Raw genomic sequence first — 12,996 nt, forward strand, 5'->3', positions numbered from 1 at the left:
CTGCCCTTGTGAAGCTCACAGACAGGACAATCGGGAAGGCTTAAAACTAAATTTTCTCAGATCCCCGATGCATCAAACAATGAACTGGAATGTCATCTTTTTCCAAAGCATAAAAGTGATTCATAAACACCACAACTAATTCATAAAGTAATTTAAGCTTGCTGGTTAGATAACAATTGTTCAGGTCCCCAAACACAAATTCACCACTTTGTGGGTAAAAATAGACATAGAAGAGATGGGGGAATAAATTCATTCTTGACAACTATTTAATAGGTGTCACCTCCAATACTATAGTTGGCTGAGAATTTATAATCAATTTACATGAGACAAGATTAAAAGCAGGAGATAATTTTATAGCAGTCTCTAAACATACCCGTGATGCTGTCATACTTAGAATTATATAACAATTTATAATCTAGAAATACTTTCCACACACAATATCTCATTTAAACCCTCTATAATAACTGTTTTAAAGATTAAGAAAGTATTCCTGATACTCAAGGAAGTTAATTAATGAACTTGCTCAAACTTCCTGAGCTGGCGAATGACAGATCCAAAATTAAGCGTCTCCCAGTTCTAGATCCCCAGATCTTTCTACTTAACCACACTGCCTTAATAAAAGCTCCTACCAAATTATTTTGAATTAGTTATGCTATGTTAACACCACTAGAAATAATAAGTTAATCTTTACTGAACACGTACTAATATGTCAAATACTGTTCCAAGTCCTTTACCTGAACTAAGTAGTTAATGATAACATCATTTACTTAAGAATACAGGCTGGCCAGTTAGCTCAGTTGGTTACAGTGCAGTCCTGATGATACCAAGGTCAAGGGTTTGGATCTCAGTACAGGCTAAGCCACCAAAAAAAATATATATATACATATATATATATATATATATATATATATATATACATATATCAATAACCTATAGCTCAAATTTAAAAATTTAAAGGCTATTAAAAATATAATGGCATTTGGAATTAATATAAAGCCGGTTTCAGACAACCAATTTATTGTAAGAAACACACAACTAAAGAAGTGAAAGGTTGGAGATAGAGAGGGAATATCAAAACCCAGAAAGCTCATCGGGCCCACAGTAAAAGGATTCCCACCAGATTCCAAAACTCACACCAGTCTTATAGAGTATAAAAGAACTCTGAAGAATTGGCAAAACAGATCACATGACTCACTGAGCTTCTTTAATGCCTGCACCCAAGCATCAGCAAGCTTGTTTCATTGAACTGTGGACACGTCCAGCTAGGCCGAAATCACTCAGAGACACTCTGAGTGTGAGACCAGCCATGGCACATGCAACTGAACTCTAAGGACAGGAGCACTTTACACAGTTATAATATATATTACCTCATTTGATCTGATCTCATGAAAACCAGAAAGAAGACAGTGATTAAGCCCCTAAACAATGGGCACAAGACTTTCTGAAGGAAAAAGGAAAGCCCCCAGGAAAAATCACCATTTGTCACCAGGTCAAGTGAGCAGCCTTGAGCAAAACTCTACTGCCAGAATCCTGCAGCCAGAGGTGGATGATAGAGGAAAAGGAAATTAAAAAGATACACTAATATATATACACAACGTGTTAAATTATTTATACATAAACTCTTGGGCAAAGAGTTCCATATGCCTCATCACTCTCTTTCAAGTGGGGTGGCTTGCTTCAAAGGAAAAAGAAGTTGGTGAAGACTTGTGATTAGGCAGCCTCAGGCTTGGTCAGGAGGCAACAGCTCCTTTACCAGAAAACAAAGGCACCACAGTGATATGGCAAGCAGTTAAAAAAAAAAAATTAACCCCCCAGGAATGATTGAAGGTCCTTCCTGATTAATTACAACAAGATTCCCAAGTCATTCTGGTTAATAAAGCCTAAAAGACACCCCTAATTTCCTGCTATCTTTTACTCTTTGGCTGGACTATGTATTAGTTCACTTCAAATCTCTAAACCATTGTCAGTTCTCTATATGGATATATTCTCAAATGAAAAGAAGTATATAATCCTACATAGCAGGATCTTTAAAAAATAACAATTGCTAACATTTATTAATGCGCATTACCTTCCAAGCATGCTGCTAGTTCTCAGATGAGGAAACTGAGGCTTAAAAAGATGTAATGACTTGCCCAAGATAACATGGCTAGCACTGATTTAATTCAGGCTGCCCCACATAGCTGCTTGCAATCAATCAATTAAGAACATACACCCTTTTAGCCTATTACAAAACCCAGTTCACCCTTTTTTTAATAATGAGTTTTAAGCCTTCACCCCAAATGATCAAGATCCACTGTAATGTTAATTTTAAAACTGTATCAGGAACTGGCCAGTAAACTCAGTTGGTTAGAGCATGGTACTGATAACACCAAAGTCCAGGGTTCCATCCCTGGATCCCAGTATCGGCCAGCTGCGGGAGAGAGGGAGGGAGGGGAGGGGGAGGGGAGGGAGGGAGGGGGGAGGGGAGGGGGGGAGGAAGGGAGGAAGGGAGGAAGGGAGGAAGGGAGGAAGGGAGGAAGGGAGGAAGGGAGGAAGGAAGGAAGGAAGGAAGGAAGGAAGGAAGGAAGGAAGGAAGGAAGGAAGGAAGGAAGGAAGGAAGGAAGGAAGGAAGGAAGGAAGGAAGGAAGGAAGGAAGGAAGGAAAACTGTAACAGAATTACCTCCAGGAGGAACGGACTGTAGGTTGATTTGCCGATACTGGCGCTAGGTCTGTCTCTCCCCCAAATGGCACAAATACTTATTTGGTTACAGTTCATAAAACAGATTTCCTCTAGCAGGGACCAACATGACAGCCAAGGAGCAAACCTCAGCACAGCAGCAGCACCAGACTCCTGGTAACCGACTGCACCACATGACCAATGCTCGCCATAGGAAAAGCAAGAGAGCAATTTTCTAACTTCAGAAAGATCTGAAAGGGCAGTGCCTTCCCCACAAAGAAACACTGGCAAGAAAAAAACAATCCACAAGCCTGTTTAAACAAATAGAAACAGACCTTAAGTGCACAAAAGTAATATTGTTTCTCTAAACCATCTATATAACATTTACATTTTCCTAATGCTGGGGAAAATGTAACTCACTACAGTCATGTACCCCTGAATTCACCTCCTGCATGCCACCAGACCAGCATCTGATGGAGGCATAAACTGATAAAATCAGTTAATTTCTCATCTCAAAGTTCTGAAATTAAAGTCCAATAAAATAAACTAAATTCCCTTGGAATATTCTGTTAACTGTAAAATACAACAGAATGCTAAACTTCATTTTAATATTGATACTTTTCCTCCTATGTAATATATTTAGCTATGTTGTTTTCTAATTGCATAAATTTTTCATTTTTTTATTTGTTTTGCTTTGCTGATTGAGAACTGCATTATATTCATGTAAGTTTCTTTGACGCTGCTGGCAAAATACAAAAAAAGATTCCTGGAAACAAGCATTTGTAAGGAATTTTCAGAGTAAGCTTGTTTGATTGTCTAAGAATATGGTGATTAAGGGGGGTTCATAATCCATCATAAAGTCAGAAATAACTCTTCACATCTTTTTAAAAGATTCACTTGATAAAAATATGATGAAAGAAGAAAAAATTAAATCAGAGCAAACTAGGTGTTAATCAGAGTATAAGAGATTAAGCAACAATTTTCTACAACAAGCTTTAAAGTAGACCGTGATGCCAGATTCCATTCTAATTGCAATTTTTCCACAAAAGACAATAAGCCTATAAGTAAACAGTAAAATTCTCTTTGGTGGGTGAGGCTGTTAGTAGTTTGTTCTACCATCCTTACCTAGTCTATTTATAAGATAACTTAGATTCCTCTGAACTCTATCTACGAGGGTGGCTGGAGCACTAGCCCTAAATTAATTGAAATTCAAAGACAAACAGGAACTTCCAGTCACTCTTTTTTTACATGGTTAGTAAAAGACACACAATCCAGCCCCCCACCCTCTATATTCCAGTTTATTCGTGGTGATGCTTTCTTAGCAATGCTTTTCCTATGCTGTAACTACAGGAATAACAAGTGAAGTATTTTGCTCTGAGTTTCAGTGATGTCAGCCTGAAACACATTCTGAAGTATTTCAAAATACCATAATATGTAATGTCCCTTTAGTACAAACACTGTAAGTCAAAAAATAACCTCAAGTTCAGCTGACTGCTAAAAAAGGGAACCATCTACCCAACTATGTTCTCTCAAGGTTTCCACCTATTTAATAGATAAATGGTTAAAGGCCGTGAATGAACAATGCTCACACAGAGGAAGACTGACTTAGAAGTATAGAACAATATTAAATTCACCATTAATTAAAAGGAATGCAACCTAAATAACAATGAGGTGCCTTTACTCACTAAAGTTTTTTCCCTCTATTTTAATGACTCTATCCCATGGAGCTAAGGGTGCAATGAAATTGATTAAAAATGTAGACATAAATCGGCAATATATAACTAGAGCCATAAAAATGGTCACACCAGCTTAATCATTAAAATTCCATTTTTTACATCTATCCTAAACAATTAATCTTCAATGGAAAAGGTTTCGTGCTCAGTTCACTACACTGTTATCTATAGAAGTAAAAATTAGAAACATCCAAATTTTCCAGTATTTGGGAACTAATGCCTATTCAATAAAACACAATGTGGACATCAAAATGACAGCTGAAATCATATGGCAATACCCCGTAATTCTAGGTTTAAATAGCAGGATTCAAATTTGTCAGCACAGTATTCCTCAAAAAATTAAAAATAGAATTGCCACATGTTCCCGCAATATCACTTCAGGGTACGTAGCCCAAAGAATTGTCAGAAGAGGCACTAAGAGGTATTTGTACACCCATGTACATAGCAGCATTATTCACAATAGCCAAAAGGTAGAAGCAACCCAAGTGTCCATGGAGGGATGAATGGGTAAACAAAAAGTCATATATGTACAATGGAATACTGTTCAGCCTTAAAAAGGAATGAAATTTTGACATATGATACAACATAGGTGAATCTTGAGGACATTATGGTAAGCAAACTAAGCCAGTCACAAAAAGACAAATACTATATGATTTCACTTATTCGAGGTATCGAGAGTAGTCAAACTCAAATGAACCTATATAGACTCCTAAGCCACATGAGGGCAAGTTTCAATCTCTGTTTTGTTCATCACCAAATCCCTAGCACCTAGTCTCGCACATTGTGACTATTCAATAAATACTTGGGAAATCAATTTAGAAAACTACCCTCACCAATCTTAATAAACACATACCCACTTGCCAATCTGCATTAATTTCAAGGGAACACTTTGCTGATTACATTCTAAGTCTGTTAAATTCAAAAGCTTCTAAATCTATTCTTCTGGTCTCCAATTCCCAAATTCATCCTTTTTCCTTTTCTAATGATCTCACTGTGTTTAGCATCTGGAAAAGGAACTGAATGCTGCAATACATAATTAGTAAATTATTCTTAGCTGACTGAATCACGTAGCAGCAGTTAGCAATTACTGCCCATAGAATGCATATTAAGCTTGCTGTTTTAATTCTCTATGAAATAATGAGCCCTATTCTCTCTGTAAACTGAAGGTAGAGTTGCACTTAGAATGTCATCAGGACAGTTTTAACCTATTAGCTCATATGAGAAAAAAAGAAGGAAGTTCCCCACACAAAAGTTTCACAACCCCAAAATGCTGGTATGTGTGACCGAAGATAGGCTGAGAAGAAACGATTCCCAACAGTAAAGGGCAAGTTCCCCTTCACAAAGAAAAATCTTCCCAGCACGCCTGGCTGGCATCCCATCCATCCATCTGCAGCCACCCAGACAGTGGAGATTCAAACCCCTGGCAAGGGCTACCAGCTCTGCTTTAGCAAGCAGCATTGTCCAACAGAAAATGATGTGAGCCACATGTACAATTTTAAATTTTCCAATAGCCGTGTTAAAAAATAAACAGGTAAGACTAATTTTAATTAACACAATATGTCCAAAATATCATTTCAATTATTTTAAATTGTTGTAATATATTTTACATTCTTTCTTTCGTTTGTAGTTAGGTCTTCAAAACCCAGTGTGTATTTTATACGTACAGCACATCTCAACTCAGACCAGCCACATTTCAAGTGTTTAGTAACTACATGCGGCTAGTGACTACTATACTGGACAGCAGAGCTTTGTTGTTGTTGTTTTATTTTTTAGACTAGTCAAGCGCAGTAGTGAGAAGGGGGAAAGAGTTGAACAAGGACAGCACAGCTTTAGAGAGGTCACTTCTACCTCAGAATGAGCTGTAACCTTTTTAAATATACTTCATGTTTTAATCATTTTTATGGGCTCCGACATCCTGCCTACAATGTAAAGAAAAAAAAAGCAAGTAAACAAAAGCCATTTGACTAGCCACTGATTTCCAAACCAGAACTAATTAACTATTAAGAAAATCCTGAAAAATAAACCAGATTTAGTTAAATTTTTTTGGTTAATTTTGGTTAATATTTTGGTTAATTAATCAGAGTTTGGTTAGAGTTATTAACATGGTTTAATGCATTTTCCACCCTTGAATATGATTATGTTTCTGTAGGACTAAATGAATAAATGTGCTACATTTTAGCACAGCTGTCAATAAGGAAATGTAATTGTTTTGCAGGGATATACTTCCATATCAACATTTCCATCTGAATAGAAATATTGCTTCACCACACTTTACACAATAGGTGTGTCCCTGAAAAATCATAAACTATTCAAGATTTCCTTAAATACACTAAAGGAGCAAGCTCACTAAAGGAAAACTAAGGAGATATTTTAATTTGTCTATTTGGTAAGCTTTTTAAAAACATTACTAAATGAGGCTAGCGACTTTGTTGTGTTCACTGCTGCTGCATCCCCACAGCCTAGAACAGTATCTGGCACATAGAAGGCACTCAGCAAACTGTCAACTAAATGAATAATGACCTTTCTTAACAAACGAGGAAAATATATAAAATGAGTTATGCGTAACTAGTAACAATAGATATCACCAATATAATCCAATTTTAAATTTTACCTGTTAGATATCATGAGGGCTTATGGTCTAGTTTGGAGAGGGGAGGGGAGGATTTTGTACATTTGTGTACAAAGGAATACTAACAGTACCAAGTACTGGGACATCCTCCCAAAAGGAGCAGGCTTACACCTCCCTGACATCTGCACCCAGCCCAGCAATGACCAAGACTCCACTGGAAGCCCCAGGTCTCCCCTGCAGGAATGAGGATGGTGCCACAGGCCTCAACCCTGCCTCTCCTCCTTCCTCCTTCTCCCACCCTATTTCCTTCCCCCTTCCCCTCCCCCAACTGCTCCGCAACATCATAGAATGTTAAAAAACAATATTAATAAACTCAAAAAAAATAAAAATTAAATTAAAATAAGTAAAGCAAAATGAGCAGGCTTTCATTTGTTCAAGTACCTACTAAGTGCCAAACATTGACTTTATGTGCTAGGTAAACATGCTAATCTCTGCCCTCATTACACAAACTATAATAACGAATTGTAATTTTTGCCATGACAGGAAAGAACAGAGGGTTTTATGAGAGGAGGGGTGCCTATTTTAGACTGGTGGCTTAGGACGACTTCTCTGAGAAGGAGACATGTAAGTTGACATGTGAAAGAGAATGGAGGAAAGTGACTCCAGGCCAGTTCTGAGGTGGGGAGTAACTTGGATCCTGAAATGAACTGAGAGAAGAGAATGTGACTAGAATCCTAACTATATGCTACTATGTAAAGGTTGTTACACCAGAAGGTGCACAATAATAAGCTGGGCCTTGTAATATAGGTAACGCTTGCTCAGCCGGGAGAATAAAAACTTCCTACCAGGCAACATATACAGCTCTTCAATGAGACAAGGACGCACACAGGTTAAGTAGGCCCAGACAGGCCACAGAGAGAAGCTCCTTTGCATGCATCTACCATATATCCCACTGTCTTTTTACCATCCCTTCTGAAGAGGGATGGGCTAGCTAATAGACTTGGGTCAAATTTAGAGTGAAAAGCAAGCCTCAATCTGGGGCCTTTATCAAAAGACAGCTACTTATGCTGGGGAGGTGGGGGAAAGTTAAGAGCTGATGCTCAGGGTTAAGAGCCTGTGATCAGGCCACACCAGAAAGCATGGTCAGCCTCGGTTCTTTTCTCCCAGAAAAAGAATGTTAACAGTATGGCATGCACTGACTGCCAAAGGAAGTCTACAAAGAATAACCTCATTATTGGATATTTTTAGCCTTTCTTTTCATAAATGTTTTGTGTCACTGCTTTCCAAATAATTCCAAATCTTGCGAGTCAGCCAGAAGAAGAAATGGGGTAAAGAGTATATGGCTCATATATGAGCTTTTATAAGATAGAAGACAAAATTTTCTTTTGAAATTCTGTTAAAGAAATATGCCTTTGTGAGTCTTGCTCACACAAACACAAAATTCCAATGGATTAATACGTGTAAGAACAGAATATACCAGACATGCAGACGAGATGTGTAAATCACCTTGCACCAGGCAAAATGGCTGGTAGGAATGTTTATATCCAATAATACAGGCACTAAAAGTTAGTATGAAAAGTTAATATAACCAAAATCCCTTTGATATTGTAAACCACTTGTCTTCTTTTGCCCCACTGACTTACCTCCAAACTTCAATGGAAACACTAATAAAAGAGTGCAACTCATTACTGTTGATTCTAGCAATAAGACACAACCAAATAAAGGGCCACAAAAATATTTAGGCGATAATAAGGAGAAAACCCAAACGGCAAACTATGAGGCCTGTTACGTGAAGTCTCGCCGGCTTGCCTGATTAAACAGTGTAATTTTTCCAGTACAACTTTTTAAAAAATGTGGGTGGTTCAGAAGACAAATTTCAAGTTTTTCACAACTTCCTAAGACTATTCTACTTCTAAAGTAAAAACAGTGTTTCATTTCCTTATTCCTGTTAACTACCAAGGGCTCAGGAAGAGGTAAGACATGCTCTAATAGATTATATTGACAATTTTAGCTCATTTCTATTTTTTGGAAATATGAATGTGTCCTGTGTTTATAGGCAGTTTGATTTTGTTGGGAAATCAGAAAAGGCAAATTATAAAGTGCAGAAATGTCTATCTACATTTTGGTCCTGCTTAAAACAATGGTTAGGTGGATCCTTCAACACAATACTTCAAAATCTATATTAAGGTTAGTTTCTAAATGCTAAATAAGCACTGTTACATGAGGATAACATATATGATGGATAAATATTACGTAAATTAATTCATATAACATAGATAATGTATGTGTGTAAACCTAGAAAAAAAAAGATGTCTCTACCTCTCGAAGCACAAAAGGATTCTCTTACAGTTCCATCACGGATACTTTGGCCTTGCGAAGAAGCACCTCACATCTGGAGAAAATCCAAGAACTAGCAAGTTTTCTGGAAACTAGTAAACACCTCTGGTATAGACTTCAAACGAGCACAACAAGCTCATTTCAACTTGTCAAATGGTATCAGCAACGTAAGTGGAAGGAGAAAATACAAAGTGAAGAAAGGAAAGAAGGGGAGAACAAGAAAGAAAGAAAAGCAAAGCTTAAAACACAAGGAAATGCAATTTTTCCATAACCGATGGGGAGGTGTGCAGGGGGAGGGTATTTCTAACGTTCAAACTCATGCCATTAGAACACACTCTGCTGAAAATAAGAGATCACTCAAAGTCACTAGAGTGCGGCCTCAAGCCTCAGAAACAACAAAGACGGCACAACCACCGCACCAGGTCCTCACCCAGGATTAACCGCTGTTACTGAAAAAGGGCACCTGACTTCACGTTTGCCCTTCACCGTCCCCTTCTCTCCCTCCTGGTTTGGGACTTGGAGAGGCTTAAAAGACGAGAACTTCCGAATCTCAGAAAGATCTGACCTCAGAAAATTTTTAAGTAAAAGGTCTGGCAAGGACACTCTGACGGATCACACCCCCCACCCCACCCAAAAAACAAAACAAAACAAAAACTTCACCGCCCGGCCCCTGCTTCTGCTTCTAGTCTCCAGGACTTAGTGTGTTATTAAAGTTTGACGCGCGCCTGTTGTTTTTTCAAAGCAACAGATTCGTTCCACTAGCCTTCTCTCATCGGCTGTGAGCGTGGCCGGGTTGGCCCCGCTCCCCGGTGCGGCTCCCCGGGCCAGGAGGCCGCGGGTCCAGGCGCCAGACTTAGCAGTCCAGCCGACGTGCCCCGTTTCGGGAAGACCTCCCCCAAAACACTGTCACGGTCGGAGAAACTGGCACAAGTTCCCTTCCCATCTTTTCCCAAGTCATGCTTCCCACGGCATGCTTCCTCCAAAAAAGGAAGAAATCGGCCTGTAGCTTCGTTGTCGCCGGCTAGCAGCCGAGCTCGTTTGCAGAACACTCGAGGCACCTATAGGCTTGACTGTACAGGACGCGCACGACCTTGAGCCCGGCAGCCAAGATTTAGTGAGCGACTACTATCTTCGGGCCCGCGTGGGCCTCGGCCCCCTCCCCCACCAGCGCGCCCGGACCGGGAGGGCGGGGGAGGCCAGGCACCGCGGCCACCCCTAGCCATACGCGGTCCCCAAGCCACTCAGCGGGTCACAGCCCACTGAACAGACTAACAGGAAGCGCGGGCGCGAGGATCCGACCGTTGACCCAGCGGGAGCGCGAAGGGGAAAAGCCAGAAGTGGTCCCGGGACACCTCCTGGCTCCCAGAACTGCTCCCCCGAAGCCGGCGGCCCCGAGGCGGAGGCGCAGAGGCCATCTGGCGCGCAAGGCAGGAGCCGGCCCTCCGCCCTTCCTCCTCCCTCCCTGGCCCAGGGCGCCCCACGCCCACAGGCACAGGCTGAAGCCACGTTCCCGGGACCCCCAAAAGGCAGAAGTCCCTTCTCGGCCGCCGCCGCCTCCTTCCCGGCGAGCATCCCCGGCGCGCCCCGCGGAGACACATGGAGCCGGGGTCCGGGGCGGAGGGACCGCGGGGAGCGGTGGGGCGCGGGCCGCAGGGCACGCCACTCACTTGCTGGCCGGCGCGGGGCTTGCCCTGCGGCGCTCTCCTGAAGAAGGAGGTCCTGGCGGTGAAGAAGAAGTCCTCGGAGTCCTCCTCCAGGCTGCTGTAGCCGCTGCTCATGCTGCTGGTCCCGTCGCGCGCGGACGGCCTCCCCGGGGCGCAGGCGGCCAGGCAGGGGGTGCCGCGCCCGCCCGCCCCGCGAGGTTCCCGGCGCGCGGCCCCGAGCCGCCGGCGGGCAGTCCTGCCGCAGCTGCAGCCGCCGCTCAACCCGGCAGTCCCGGCCCCTCCCGCCGGCTCCCCGCCCGGCTCCAGGAGCGGCCCACCCCGCGGCGCCCGCCTCCTGGGGCCCCGCCCCGGCCGGCTGCAGCCGCGCAGTCCCTCCCCGCCAAGCCGCAGGTGGGGGCGGTGCGCAGCTTTTCCCGAGCAGTTTGGGGGAGCCCCGAAAGCCCGGATGGAGGGCTGCCTCTGGTGGGCTCTGTCCGGGTTGCTTCCCCAACCTCCCGGAAACTGCAAGTTCCTCCGAGCGGCCCGCCCCCCGCCCCGCCAGCTCGAGTTGTGCCAGGGGCGGGAGCACGACTGGAAACTTTCTGTGCTGTCCCCGCCCTGCTCGCTCCCTCCCGGGGTCCTGCGGGGGGGGGGGGGGTGGAGGTTGCCCAGCCCCCAGACCCGCGGGCGTCCTGCAGCCACAAAGCCCCGTCCTGAACCCCGGCAGCTCGCGCCTCCTGGAGGATTAAAAGTTGGCAGAGATGGGTGGGGGGATAGCAACTGGGCTGACTCTATTCGAATGAAAACATCCTTTCTGGTCATTTGAGCTGGAGTCTTATCCTTTTTCCCTTCTCTCTGGCGAGGGCTTATGCCCAAATGAGGACGACCGAGGTCGTTACGATCTTAGAGGCCACTTGGTGCAAAGGGGGGTGAACTAGTTCTATACTTGCAGAACAATTGAGTGCTTTTTAATTAAATGTGCTTTGTAAATATCTCCTTCCACAATCAGCCGTATAAAGTCACCTACAAGGCATGGTTTCAACAGTGGGAATAAGGGGATCAAGGAATTCTGTTCACCCACGTACAAAAAAACTTAAAAGTTTACATATTTCCCACAATCCTCTCAGTCAGCTAATCCTCTTATAAAATGCGAACTTTTCCTTCAAGCCACCCGTGGACACCAGTCTTTCACACCTTGGTGTTATTGGATTGTTTTAAATCACACTGATTTCCCGGCAGAGATCTTGACCGAAAGATTGTTGTTTTGAAGCTTCAGCCCTTCTACGGTAAGCAGGTTTAGCCGCAGTTTCATCAGGAGGGGAAGAGAAGGGTTAAAAAAGAGAAAAATGCCACCCATTATAACTAAACTTTCTTGAATGATCTCCCTTAATCTTCAAAACAACTCTATAAGGTAGTAGTACCATTTTATGCCATTATTACACCTGGAGCAGTCGCTGAGGCTTAGAGAGAGGAAGGTGACTGCAGATGGCAGGACTGGGACCACTCTGCTCTGCTTTCTGCTGATCTGAAGGTTTGCAGATCAAACCTTCATGGTTCTTTGCTTGACCGACGGTCAGCCATGCTCATTTGTGGACTACTGGGAGGGAGAAAAGAATTGACAGAAAGAAGGCTTGCAAACCTGCTCTACCTTCTTTCAGTCTTGCTCACGTCCATCTTGCAAAATAATGTATTATGTCAAGTGATTCACAACAACTCCAGAAGGTGGGCCTTAATGTTACACCCTATTTCCAAGGTCCTGCAACATTAAAGGCTTCCTTCCAGCCACACGGCTACTGAAACCAGGAGTTCTAAATTCATATTGTTTTGCCCAGTCTAAGCTGACCCCTGAATGTGCCATGCATGTAAGAAAATAGGATTTCTTGCTTTATGAAAACTTACTTTACGAAAAATGTTTCTTATCTGGTTTCCATTATTTCATTATTCAAATATTCATTGGCACAGTCCTTATTAAATACGCCAATTTAAGAATAATGTGTAGGTTAAAGAATTTAAATAACTTGTTTTATTGTGGATAGAAAGGGGGAAATAATCTCACCC

General features: G+C 42.6%; 1 protein-coding gene across 1 annotated transcript in view; it reads right to left on the bottom strand.

The window, feature by feature from the left end:
- Window positions 1-11,170, bottom strand: part of RASSF3 (Ras association domain family member 3) — a 62,334-nt gene extending 51,164 nt beyond the window's left edge. The window contains exon 1 of the mRNA XM_063075131.1: window positions 10,963-11,170. Within this exon, the coding sequence (XP_062931201.1) occupies window positions 10,963-11,073 (111 nt within the window). The 5' untranslated portion in view covers window positions 11,074-11,170. The remainder of the gene's footprint in view (window positions 1-10,962) is intronic.
- Window positions 11,171-12,996: the final 1,826 nt, after the last annotated feature.

This window comes from Cynocephalus volans, chromosome 12, assembly GCF_027409185.1.
Source record: "Cynocephalus volans isolate mCynVol1 chromosome 12, mCynVol1.pri, whole genome shotgun sequence".
Lineage (NCBI taxonomy): Eukaryota > Metazoa > Chordata > Mammalia > Dermoptera > Cynocephalidae > Cynocephalus > Cynocephalus volans.